Source organism: Hemitrygon akajei, chromosome 11 (genome assembly GCF_048418815.1).
Source record: "Hemitrygon akajei chromosome 11, sHemAka1.3, whole genome shotgun sequence".
NCBI lineage: Eukaryota > Metazoa > Chordata > Chondrichthyes > Myliobatiformes > Dasyatidae > Hemitrygon > Hemitrygon akajei.
In genome coordinates, this window is record NC_133134.1 from 73,279,692 (window position 1) to 73,292,360 (window position 12,669).

Consider the following 12,669-nt stretch of genomic DNA (forward strand, 5'->3'; position numbering starts at 1 on the left):
ATGACCATGTATTTTTCAACGCTGGATTTCATTTGCCACCTTCTTGCCCATTCTCCTAATCTAAGTCCTTCTGCATCCTACCCATTTCCTTAACACTGCCTGCCCCTCCACCAATCTTCGTAACATCTGCAAATTTGGCAACAAAGCCATCTATTCCATCATCTAAAACATTTATATACATCATAAAAAGAAGTGGTCCCAACACTGACCCCTGTGGAACACTAGTCACTAGCAGCCAACCAGAAAAGGATCATTTTATTCCCATTCGCTGCATCCTACCAATCAGCCAATGCTCTAACCATGTTGGTAATTTTCCTGTAATACCATGGGCTCTTAACTTGGTAAGCAGCCTCACATGTGGCACCTTGTCAAAGGCCTTCTGAAAGTCCAAATATACAATATCCACTGCATCCCCTTTATCTATCCTACTTGTAATCTCCTCAAAGAATTCCAACAGGTTCATCAGGCAGGATTTTCCCTGAAGAAAACAATGCTGACTTTGCACTATCTTGTTCTGTGTCACTAAGTACTCCATCACCTCATCCTTTAACAATTGACTCCAACATCTTCCCGACCACTAGTCAAGCTAACTGGTCTATAATTTCCTCTCTGCTACCTTCCTCCTTTCTTAAAGAGTGGAGTGACATTTGCAATTTTCCAGTCCTCTGGCACCATGCCAGAGCAGAATGATCTTTGAAAGATCATTTCTCATGCCATCACAATCTCTAACGCTACCTCTTTCAGACCTCTAGGGTGCAGTCCTCTGATCTGGGTGATTCAAGTACCTTTAAGTCTTTCAGCTTTTTGAGCACCTTCTCTTCTGTAACAGTAACTGCATCGACTTCTCTTCCTTCAAACACTACAACATCAGGCAGACTGCTAGTGTCTTCCACAGTATAGACTGACGCAAAATACTCATTTAGTTCATCAGCCATCTCCTTCCCCCCAGAATTATTTATCCTGCCTCATTTTCTAGATCCACTCCTAAATCCACTCTCATTTCTCTTTTATTGTTAACATACTTGAAAAAACTTATTCTATCCACTTTGAATTTATTTGCTAGCTTGCTTTCATATTTCATCTTTTCCCTTCTAATGATTTTTCAGTTTCTATCTATAGTTTTTAAAAACTTCTCAATCCCCTTTCTTCTCACTAACTTTTACTTTGTTGTATGTCCTTTCTTTCGCTTTTACAATAGCTTTGACTTCCCTTGTCAGCCACAGTTGTATTATTTTACCATTTGAGTATTTCTTCATGTTTGGAATACACATGTCCTGCACCTTCCTCATTTTTCCCAGAAATGCACACCATTGCTGCTCTGCTGTCATTCCTGCCATCAGCTCCTTCTAATATATTTTGGCCAACTCCTCTCTCATACCACCGTAATTTCCCTTACTCCACTGAAATACTGCTACATCAGACTTTACCTTCTCCCTATCAAGTTTCAAATTGAACTCAATCATATTGATATCACTGGTTCCTAAGGGTTCTTTTACCTTAAGCTCCCTAATTGCCTCCAGTTCATTACATAACACCCCAATCCAGTATAGCTGATCCCCTAGTAGGCTCAATGACAAACAGCTCTAAAAAGCTATCTCTTAGGCATTCAACAAACTCACTCTCTTGAGATCCATTACCAACCTGATTTTCCCAATCGACCTACATGTTAAAATCTCCCATGACCACCATAACATTGCCCTTTTGACTCGCCTTTTCTATTTCCTGTTGTAACTTGTGGTCCACCTCCCAGCCACTGTTGGGAAGCCTGTATATAACTGCCATCAGTGTCCTTTTACCCTAGCAGTTTCTTAACTCAACCCAGAAGGGTTCAGTGTCTTCCGATCCTACGTCACATCTTTCTACTGATTTGATATCAGCAGAGCCACACTACCCCCTCTTGCCTCCCTTCCTATCCCTCCAATATAACACGTAAACTTGAATATTTTCCAACTACAACCATCCTTCAGCCACGATTCAAGTGATGGCCACAACATCATACCTGGCAATATGTAAAACTGCAACAAGTTCATCCACCTTATTTCTTATACTATGCTCATTTAGTTACAACATCTTGAATACTGTATTTGCTATCCTTTCTGACTCTGCATCCCTAATGATTTGATACTCAACCTTTTGACTGCAACTAAGTCCCATCACCTGCCTGCCCTTCCTGACAATCTGACTGCAGGCTATCTTTACTTTTTTACCATTCATCCATTCCTGAGTCCATCACTCTGTCCCTTCGATATGGCACAGAGAGTGTGGTCCTATCATGGCCATTCCATTACTGGTGATATGGGACAGAGAGTGTGGTCTCATTGTTGCCGTTCCAATACTGGCAAGAGATAGAGGGTGAGGTCCCATCGTGGCTGTCCTATTACTGACAATATGAGACTGCAGTTAGGTTCTGTTGTGACGTTCCGTCACTGACGATATGGGAGAGAGGGTGAGGTCCCATTGTGACTGGCCCGTCACTTGACAGTATGGGACTGAGGATGAGGTTCCGTTGTGATTGTCTCGTTACTGACGATATGGGACAGAGGGTGAGATCTCACTGTGACAATCCCAACACTGACGATATGGGACAGAGGGTGAGATCCCATCGTGGCCGTGCCGTTACTGACGATATGGGGTGAGGTCCCATCGTGGTAGTTCAAATACCAACGATATGGGACAGAGGGTGAGGTCCCATTGTGACCGTCCCAGTACTGACGACATGGGACAGAGGGTGAGGTCTCACTGTGACAATCCCGTCACTGACGACATGGGACAGAGGGTGAGGTCTCACTGTGACAATCCCGTCACTGACGATATGGGACAGAGGGTGAGGTCTCACTGTGACAATCCCGTCACTGACGATATGGGACAGAGGGTGAGGTCTCACTGTGACAATCCCGTCACCGATGATATGGGACAGAGGGTGAGGTCCCGTTGTGACAATCCCGTCACTGACGATATGGGACAGAGGGTGAGGTCTCACTGTGACAATCCCGTCACCGATGATATGGGACAGAGGGTGAGGTCCCGTTGTGACAATCCCGTCACTGACGATATGGGACAGAGGGTGAGATCTCACTGTGACAATCCCGTCACTGACGATATGGGACAGAGGGTGAGGTCTCACTGTGACAATCCCGTCACCGACGATATGGGACAGAAGGTGAGGTCTCACTGTGACAATCCCGTCACTGACGATATGGGACAGAGGGTGAGGTCTCACTGTGACAATCCCGTCACTGACGATATGGGACAGAGGGTGAGGTTTCACTGTGACAATCCCGTCACTGACGATATGGGACAGAGGGTGAGGTCCCGTTGTGACAATCCCGTCACCGACGATATGGGACAGAGGGTGAGATCTCACTGTGACAATCCCGTCACTGACGATATGGGACAGAGGGTGAGATCTCACTGTGACAATCCCGTCACCGACGATATGGGACAGAGGGTGAGGTCTCACGGTGACAATCCCGTCACTGACGATATGGGACAGAGGGTGAGGTCCCGTTGTGACAATCCCGTCACTGACGATATGGGACAGAGGGTGAGGTTTCACTGTGACAATCCCGTCACTGACGATATGGGACAGAGGGTGAGGTCCCGTTGTGACAATCCCATCACTGACGATATGGGACAGAGGGTGAGGTTTCACTGTGACAATCCCGTCACTGACGATATGGGACAGAGGGTGAGGTCCCGTTGTGACAATCCCGTCACTGACGATATGGGACAGAGGGTGAGATCTCACTGTGACAATCCCGTCACTGACGATATGGGACAGAGGGTGAGATCTCACTGTGACAATCCCGTCACCGACGATATGGGACAGAGGGTGAGGTCCCGTTGTGACAATCCCGTCACCGACGATATGGGACAGAGGGTGAGGTCTCACTGTGACAATCCCGTCACTGACGATATGGGACAGAGGGTGAGATCTCACTGTGACAATCCCGTCACTGACGATATGGGACAGAGGGTGAGATCTCACTGTGACAATCCCGTCACCGACGATATGGGACAGAGGGTGAGGTCTCACTGTGACAATCCCGTCACTGACGATATGGGACAGAGGGTGAGGTCCCGTTGTGACAATCCCGTCACTGACGATATGGGACAGAGGGTGAGGTCTAACTGTGACAATCCCATCACTGACGATATGGGACAGAGGGTGAGGTCTCGCTGTGACAATCCCGTCACTGACAATATGGGACAGAGGGTGAGGTCTAACTGTGACAATCCCGTCACTGACGATATGGGACAGAGGGTGAGGTCTCACTGTGACAATCCCGTCACTGACGATATGGGACAGAGGGTGAGATCTCACTGTGACAATCCCATCACTGACGATATGGGACAGAGGGTGAGGTCTCACTGTGACAATCCCGTCACTGACGATATGGGACAGAGGGTGAGGTCTCACTGTGACAATCCCGTCACTGACGATATGGGACAGAGGGTGAGGTCTCACTGTGACAATCCCGTCACTGACGATATGGGACAGAGGGTGAGGTCCCGTTGTGACAATCCCGTCACTGACGATATGGGACAGAGGGTGAGATCTCACTGTGACAATCCCGTCACTGACGATATGGGACAGAGGGTGAGGTCTCACTGTGACAATCCCGTCACTGACGATATGGGACAGAGGGTGAGGTCTCACTGTGACAATCCCGTCACTGACGATATGGGACAGAGGGTGAGATCTCACTGTGACAATCCCGTCACTGACGATATGGGACAGAGGGTGAGGTCTCACTGTGACAATCCCGTCACTGACGATATGGGACAGAGGGTGAGGTCTCACTGTGACAATCCCGTCACTGACGATATGGGACAGAGGGTGAGGTCCCGTTGTGACAATCCCGTCACTGACGATATGGGACAGAGGGTGAGATCTCACTGTGACAATCCCGTCACTGACGATATGGGACAGAGGGTGAGGTCTCACTGTGACAATCCCGTCACTGACGATATGGGACAGAGGGTGAGGTCTCACTGTGACAATCCCGTCACTGACGATATGGGACAGAGGGTGAGGTCCCGTTGTGACAATCCCGTCACTGACGATATGGGACAGAGGGTGAGGTCTCACTGTGACAATCCCGTCACCGACGATATGGGACAGAGGGTGAGATCTCACTGTGACAATCCCGTCACTGACGATATGGGACAGAGGGTGAGATCTCACTGTGACAATCCCGTCACTGACGATATGGGACAGAGGGTGAGGTCTCACTGTGACAATCCCGTCACTGACGATATGGGACAGAGGGTGAGATCTCACTGTGACAATCCCGTCACTGACGATATGGGACAGAGGGTGAGATCTCACTGTGACAATCCCGTCACTGACGATATGGGACAGAGGGTGAGGTCTCACTGTGACAATCCCGTCACCGATGATATGGGACAGAGGGTGAGGTCCCGTTGTGACAATCCCGTCACTGACGATATGGGACAGAGGGTGAGGTCTCACTGTGACAATCCCGTCACCGATGATATGGGACAGAGGGTGAGGTCCCGTTGTGACAATCCCGTCACTGACGATATGGGACAGAGGGTGAGATCTCACTGTGACAATCCCGTCACTGACGATATGGGACAGAGGGTGAGGTCTCACTGTGACAATCCCGTCACCGACGATATGGGACAGAAGGTGAGGTCTCACTGTGACAATCCCGTCACTGACGATATGGGACAGAGGGTGAGGTCTCACTGTGACAATCCCGTCACTGACGATATGGGACAGAGGGTGAGGTTTCACTGTGACAATCCCGTCACTGACGATATGGGACAGAGGGTGAGGTCCCGTTGTGACAATCCCGTCACCGACGATATGGGACAGAGGGTGAGATCTCACTGTGACAATCCCGTCACTGACGATATGGGACAGAGGGTGAGATCTCACTGTGACAATCCCGTCACCGACGATATGGGACAGAGGGTGAGGTCTCACGGTGACAATCCCGTCACTGACGATATGGGACAGAGGGTGAGGTCCCGTTGTGACAATCCCGTCACTGACGATATGGGACAGAGGGTGAGGTTTCACTGTGACAATCCCGTCACTGACGATATGGGACAGAGGGTGAGGTCCCGTTGTGACAATCCCATCACTGACGATATGGGACAGAGGGTGAGGTTTCACTGTGACAATCCCGTCACTGACGATATGGGACAGAGGGTGAGGTCCCGTTGTGACAATCCCGTCACTGACGATATGGGACAGAGGGTGAGATCTCACTGTGACAATCCCGTCACTGACGATATGGGACAGAGGGTGAGATCTCACTGTGACAATCCCGTCACCGACGATATGGGACAGAGGGTGAGGTCCCGTTGTGACAATCCCGTCACCGACGATATGGGACAGAGGGTGAGGTCTCACTGTGACAATCCCGTCACTGACGATATGGGACAGAGGGTGAGATCTCACTGTGACAATCCCGTCACTGACGATATGGGACAGAGGGTGAGATCTCACTGTGACAATCCCGTCACCGACGATATGGGACAGAGGGTGAGGTCTCACTGTGACAATCCCGTCACTGACGATATGGGACAGAGGGTGAGGTCCCGTTGTGACAATCCCGTCACTGACGATATGGGACAGAGGGTGAGGTCTAACTGTGACAATCCCATCACTGACGATATGGGACAGAGGGTGAGGTCTCGCTGTGACAATCCCGTCACTGACAATATGGGACAGAGGGTGAGGTCTAACTGTGACAATCCCGTCACTGACGATATGGGACAGAGGGTGAGGTCTCACTGTGACAATCCCGTCACTGACGATATGGGACAGAGGGTGAGATCTCACTGTGACAATCCCATCACTGACGATATGGGACAGAGGGTGAGGTCTCACTGTGACAATCCCGTCACTGACGATATGGGACAGAGGGTGAGGTCTCACTGTGACAATCCCGTCACTGACGATATGGGACAGAGGGTGAGGTCTCACTGTGACAATCCCGTCACTGACGATATGGGACAGAGGGTGAGGTCCCGTTGTGACAATCCCGTCACTGACGATATGGGACAGAGGGTGAGATCTCACTGTGACAATCCCGTCACTGACGATATGGGACAGAGGGTGAGGTCTCACTGTGACAATCCCGTCACTGACGATATGGGACAGAGGGTGAGGTCTCACTGTGACAATCCCGTCACTGACGATATGGGACAGAGGGTGAGATCTCACTGTGACAATCCCGTCACTGACGATATGGGACAGAGGGTGAGGTCTCACTGTGACAATCCCGTCACTGACGATATGGGACAGAGGGTGAGGTCTCACTGTGACAATCCCGTCACTGACGATATGGGACAGAGGGTGAGGTCCCGTTGTGACAATCCCGTCACTGACGATATGGGACAGAGGGTGAGATCTCACTGTGACAATCCCGTCACTGACGATATGGGACAGAGGGTGAGGTCTCACTGTGACAATCCCGTCACTGACGATATGGGACAGAGGGTGAGGTCTCACTGTGACAATCCCGTCACTGACGATATGGGACAGAGGGTGAGGTCCCGTTGTGACAATCCCGTCACTGACGATATGGGACAGAGGGTGAGGTCTCACTGTGACAATCCCGTCACCGACGATATGGGACAGAGGGTGAGATCTCACTGTGACAATCCCGTCACTGACGATATGGGACAGAGGGTGAGATCTCACTGTGACAATCCCGTCACTGACGATATGGGACAGAGGGTGAGGTCTCACTGTGACAATCCCGTCACTGACGATATGGGACAGAGGGTGAGATCTCACTGTGACAATCCCGTCACTGACGATATGGGACAGAGGGTGAGATCTCACTGTGACAATCCCGTCACTGACGATATGGGACAGAGGGTGAGGTCCCATTGTTGGGAGTGCGAGGAAGCGCTCACCTGCCAGGGAGGGTGGGAAGCGCGAAGGAGAGCCAAACCATAAACACAAGAGATTCTGTAAATCCAGAGCGACGGGCACAGAACGCTAGAGGAACTCAGCGAGTCTCGACCCGAAACGTCGAGTCTTTATTTCTTTCCATTGATGCTGCCTGTCCTGCTGAGTTGCCCCGGCATTTTGTGAAGGGCTACCCACGTGAGCCGGACCGTGAAGGCGGCGCCGCTCACCTCTCTACACTGCGGACACGAGTAGGTGTTGTCCGGGCCCCCGGCCGAGGCCTCGTCCTGCCGCTCGCCGCTCTCCCACACGTGCACGATGCAGGCGCGGCAGAAGTTGTGGCCGCAGCGCAAGGTGACGGGCTCGCGGAAAAGCTCGAGGCAGATGGAGCAGGTCAGCTCCCGCTGGAGGGCGCTCGCTACGGCGCATCCGCTCTCCGCCGTCATCTGGCTGACGGGGTCGCGCTGCGCATGTCTAGCTTGCGGGAAGGACTCCTGGGTAGGTGCAGTCGCGTGACCGACCGCCGGATTTAGCCTCCCCGCCGCCAGCGGCGGGTCATAGAGGGCTTGCAGTGACGTCATACGCTTGCGTGGGGGCGCGGTTAACGCCATCTTTGACATGAGGTTTTGTCGAAACCCCAAATAATTTGTAAACGAGGATTAATTATCTGTAATTTTCTAGTTTCAAATTATTTCAAAATATAAATTCACCCATGAAATCTATTTATTAGAAAAATAAAAAAATAAGAGCAGGCCATGCAGGTCAGCACGAGAATTGAAAACGATCATGGCTAGTCGTGCTCTCCAGTAGCTGGTTTCCATTTGTTTTCCCTGGTCCCTTTGGAAATCTGCATCTCTTTGAGCGACTTGGTGTTGGTTTATTACTTGATATGGCAACAGCCAGTATGCTTCCAGGACAGTTAACTATAGGCGTACAGGTCCCATCTGTCCAGATCAAGAGTCAAGGACTGCAACGTCGATGTTTTTACTTCCCCTTCATAGACGCTGCCTGACCTGCTGAGTTGCTCCAGCATTTTATGTCTGTTACTTTGGATTTCCAGCATCTGACGAATCTCTTCTCTCTATATTCCCAGCTTCCATTTCTTACCCTAAAGTTTTCTATATAGGTCATCTCAACAGTTTCTGTAATTCTCAACTAAGCCACTTGTTTATTATTTCCATCCAGACAGATCATAAGAACATGGAGGCAGTAAGAATAAAGTCCTAATCACAAAATACTCTGCAGATGCTGGGGGCAGCATCCACGGAAACGATCAGTCAACGTTCGGGCCAAGAAGCTTTGTCAGGACTGAAGGAGGGGGCAGGGGTCCTATAAAGAAGGGGGGGAGGGTGGGAAGGAGAAGGCTGGTAGGTGCCAGGTGAAAAACCAGGAAGGATCAATGGGTGGGGGCGGGGAAGCAGGGAGGGGATAGGCAGGAGAGGTGAAGGAGGAATCTAAGGGGAAAGCACAATGGGTAGTAGAAGGAGGTGGAACCATGAGGGATTTGATAGGCAGCTGGAAGAGGAGGCAGAGTGAAACTGGAATGGGGGGAAGGGAGAGGGAGGGAATTACTGGAAATTGGAGAATTCAATGTTCATGCCAAGGGGCTGGAGACTAACCAGACGGTATATGAGGTGTTGCTCCTCCAACCTGAGTTTGGCCTCATCACAGCAGTAGAGGAGGCCATGTATGGACATATCCGAATGGGAATGTGAAGCAGGGTTGAAGTGGGTGGCAACTGGGAGATCCTGTCTGTTGTGGCGATAGAGCGGAGATGCTCGATGAAGCGGTCTCCCAATCTGCGTCGGGTCTCACCGGTGTAGAGGAGGCCGCACCGGATGCAATAGATGACCCCAATGTGACGTAGGTGGGGGGGAAGAATAAAGGACTAAAGCCCTGTCAGATTGCTGGCAGGTGGTAAGAGTGGGCACCCTGACCTCTGTCCCTCTGACCCTTAACACAGGTGCCCCTCAGGGCTGTGTCCTAAGCCCCCTCCTTTACTCTCCGTATATCCATGACTGTGTCACCACCCACAGCTCCAATCTGCTAATTAAATTTCCTGACGACACTACACTGATTGGTCTAATCTCAAATAGTAATGAGGCAGCCTACAGGGAAGAAGTCATCACCCTGACACAGTGGTGGCATCTGTTAGTCTCGCGAGACCATGGATCTGAGCCTGGGAAGTCCACTGGACTGTCCTCTCCAGGGTGCAGGCCTGGGCAGGGTTGAATGGAAGATCGGCAGTCGCCCATGCAGCAAGTCTCCCACTGATGTTGTCCAAGGGAAGGGCAAAGGCCGATACAGTTTGGCACTGGTGTCGTCGCGGGAGTTGCCAGAGCAAGATTGAAGGCAATGTCGGACTGCCTTAGGGACTCCAGCTCTGGATTTGTCCTCAGGGTTTACTCCCGAAGCCTTTCCCATGAGTGGGTATGACCACAAGGCAGTGGAGGTTTGAAATCAGAGTTTTCCCTCTCTTAGATGGACTGCCTTCCCAGGCTGACAAGCTCCATGTACCCGACCTGTGGTGTCAAGAAAATAACCTCTCCTTCAGTGTCGCAAAAACAAAGGAGCTGGTTGTGGACTACAGGAGGAATGGAGACAGGCTAATCCCTATTGACATAATGGATCTGGGGTTGAGAGGGTAAACAGCTTCACGTTCCTCAGCATAAACATCACCAAGGACCTCACGTGGTCTGTACACACCAGCTGTGTGGTGAAAAAGGCACAACAGCACCTCTTTCACCTCAGACAGTTGAAGTTTGATATGGGCCCCCAAATCCTAAGGACTTTCTACAGGGGCACACTTGAGAGCATCCTGACTGGCTGCATCACTGCCTCGTATGGGAACTGTACTTCCCTCAATCGCAGGACTCTGCAGAGAGTGGTGCAGACAGCCCAGCGCATCTGTAGTTCTGAACTATCCCAATATTCAGGACATTTACAAAGTCAGGTGTGTAAAAAGGGCCCGTAGGATCATTGGGGACCCGAGTCACCCCAACCACAAACTGTTCCAGCTGCTAACATCTGGGAAATGGTGCTGCAGCATTAAAGCCAGGAGCAACAGGGTCTGGGACAGCTTCTTCCACCAGGCCATCAGACTGATGAACTCACCTGATACAATTGTATTTCTATGTTATATTGACTGTCATGTTGTACATACTATTTATTATAAATTAATATAAATTGCAAATTGCACATTTAGACAGAGACATAATGTGAAGGTTTTTACTCTTCATGTATATGTAAGTAATAAATTCAAATCAGTTACAGAGAAAGTGCAGTGCAAGGGCCACAGTGATCGTGAGTTCATCTTTATCGTACGAAAGCTCTGTTCAAAAGTACGATAACAATAGAAGCTATCCTTCAGCCAGGTGGCTACTGTGCCTAAGCTTTTCTGTCTTCTTCCTGATGGGAAGGGTACGACCAGGACCTTGATTATGTTGTAATAGAGACTGAGTGTTGCCAGTGTTTTTAGTTTTTATTACAGTAAGCTTCATTTCAGTCTCTCCATTCTTCCTCAATAAAAATCCAATTTATTTCTAAAGAAATTAATTTATTCATTGGTCCTTTGAATTTCAATTAGAATCAGATTTATCACTTATTTTGATACACTGAAAGAGTGCAGAGAAAATTTACAAGGATGTTGCTGCGACTTACAGGGAAAGGTTGAACAAGTTAGGACTTTATTCCCTTGAATGTAGAAGACTGAGGGGAGATTTGTTAGAGGTATACAAAATTATGAGGGGTACAGATGGGGTAAATACAAGCATCCTTTTTCCACTGAGGTTGGATAAGACTTCAACTAGATTTAGTCATGGGTTAAAGGTGAAAGATGAAAGCTGAGGGGGAACTTCTTCACTCAGAACGTGGTGAAAGTGTGAAATGAGCTGCCAGCGCAAATAATGGATGCGGGGTAGAGTTCAACATTTAAGAGAAATTTGAATAAGGGACGGGAATGGGCTATGGTTCGGGTGCAGGTCAATGGGACTAGGCAGATCAATGCTTCAGTACAGACTAGATGGGTTGAAGGGCCTGTTTCTGTGCTGTAGAGTTCTGTGACTATTACGCCATGACTTGATGAGTTGTTTGGAGGGAACAGAGCTGAGCAAGGATGTGAAATTACAATAGTGAATAAATGAATAGCGTGACAGGGATAGTGAGATGGTGAATTGTGAAAAAAGCTCTTCCTGAATTATGTGGGTCTTCAGGAATAGTGAGATGGTGTTTATGGACCGTGCAGAAACCTGGTGGTGGAGGTGAACAATATTGTTCCTGAACTGTTGTGTGGGTCTTCAGGAATAGTGAGGGCTTGTCCCGGATGGTGAGGGTTCTCAGCAATAGATGCACCTTCTCTTGAAGACGTCCTCGGTGATGGGGAAGGTTGTGATCGTCACAGAGCTACAACTCTCTGCAGCCTTTTGCAATCTTCTGCATTGCTGGTTTCCACACCGGGCAGGATTCCACACCGGGCAGGTTTCCACACCGGGCAGGATTCCACACCGGGCTGGTTTCCACACCGGGCTGGTTTCCACACCGGGCTGGTTTCCACACCGGGCAGGATTCCACACCAGGCTGGTTTCCACACCGGGCAGGATTCCACACCGGGCTGGTTTCCACACCGGGCAGGTTTCCACACCGGACTGGTTTCCACACCGGGCAGGTTTCCACACCGGGCAGGTTTCCACACCGGGCTGGTTTCCACACCGGGCAGGTTTCCACACCGGGCTGGTTTCCACACCGGGCAGGTTTCCACACCGGGCAGGTTTCCA

The 12,669-nt window shown here is 49.9% G+C and overlaps 1 protein-coding gene across 1 annotated transcript in view; it reads right to left on the minus strand.

The window, feature by feature from the left end:
- Nucleotides 1-8,508, minus strand: part of LOC140736347 (zinc-binding protein A33-like) — a 50,796-nt gene extending 42,288 nt beyond the window's left edge. Inside the window, exon 1 of the mRNA XM_073062340.1 lies at nucleotides 8,128-8,508. Within this exon, the coding sequence (XP_072918441.1) occupies nucleotides 8,128-8,508 (381 nt within the window). The remainder of the gene's footprint in view (nucleotides 1-8,127) is intronic.
- Nucleotides 8,509-12,669: the final 4,161 nt, after the last annotated feature.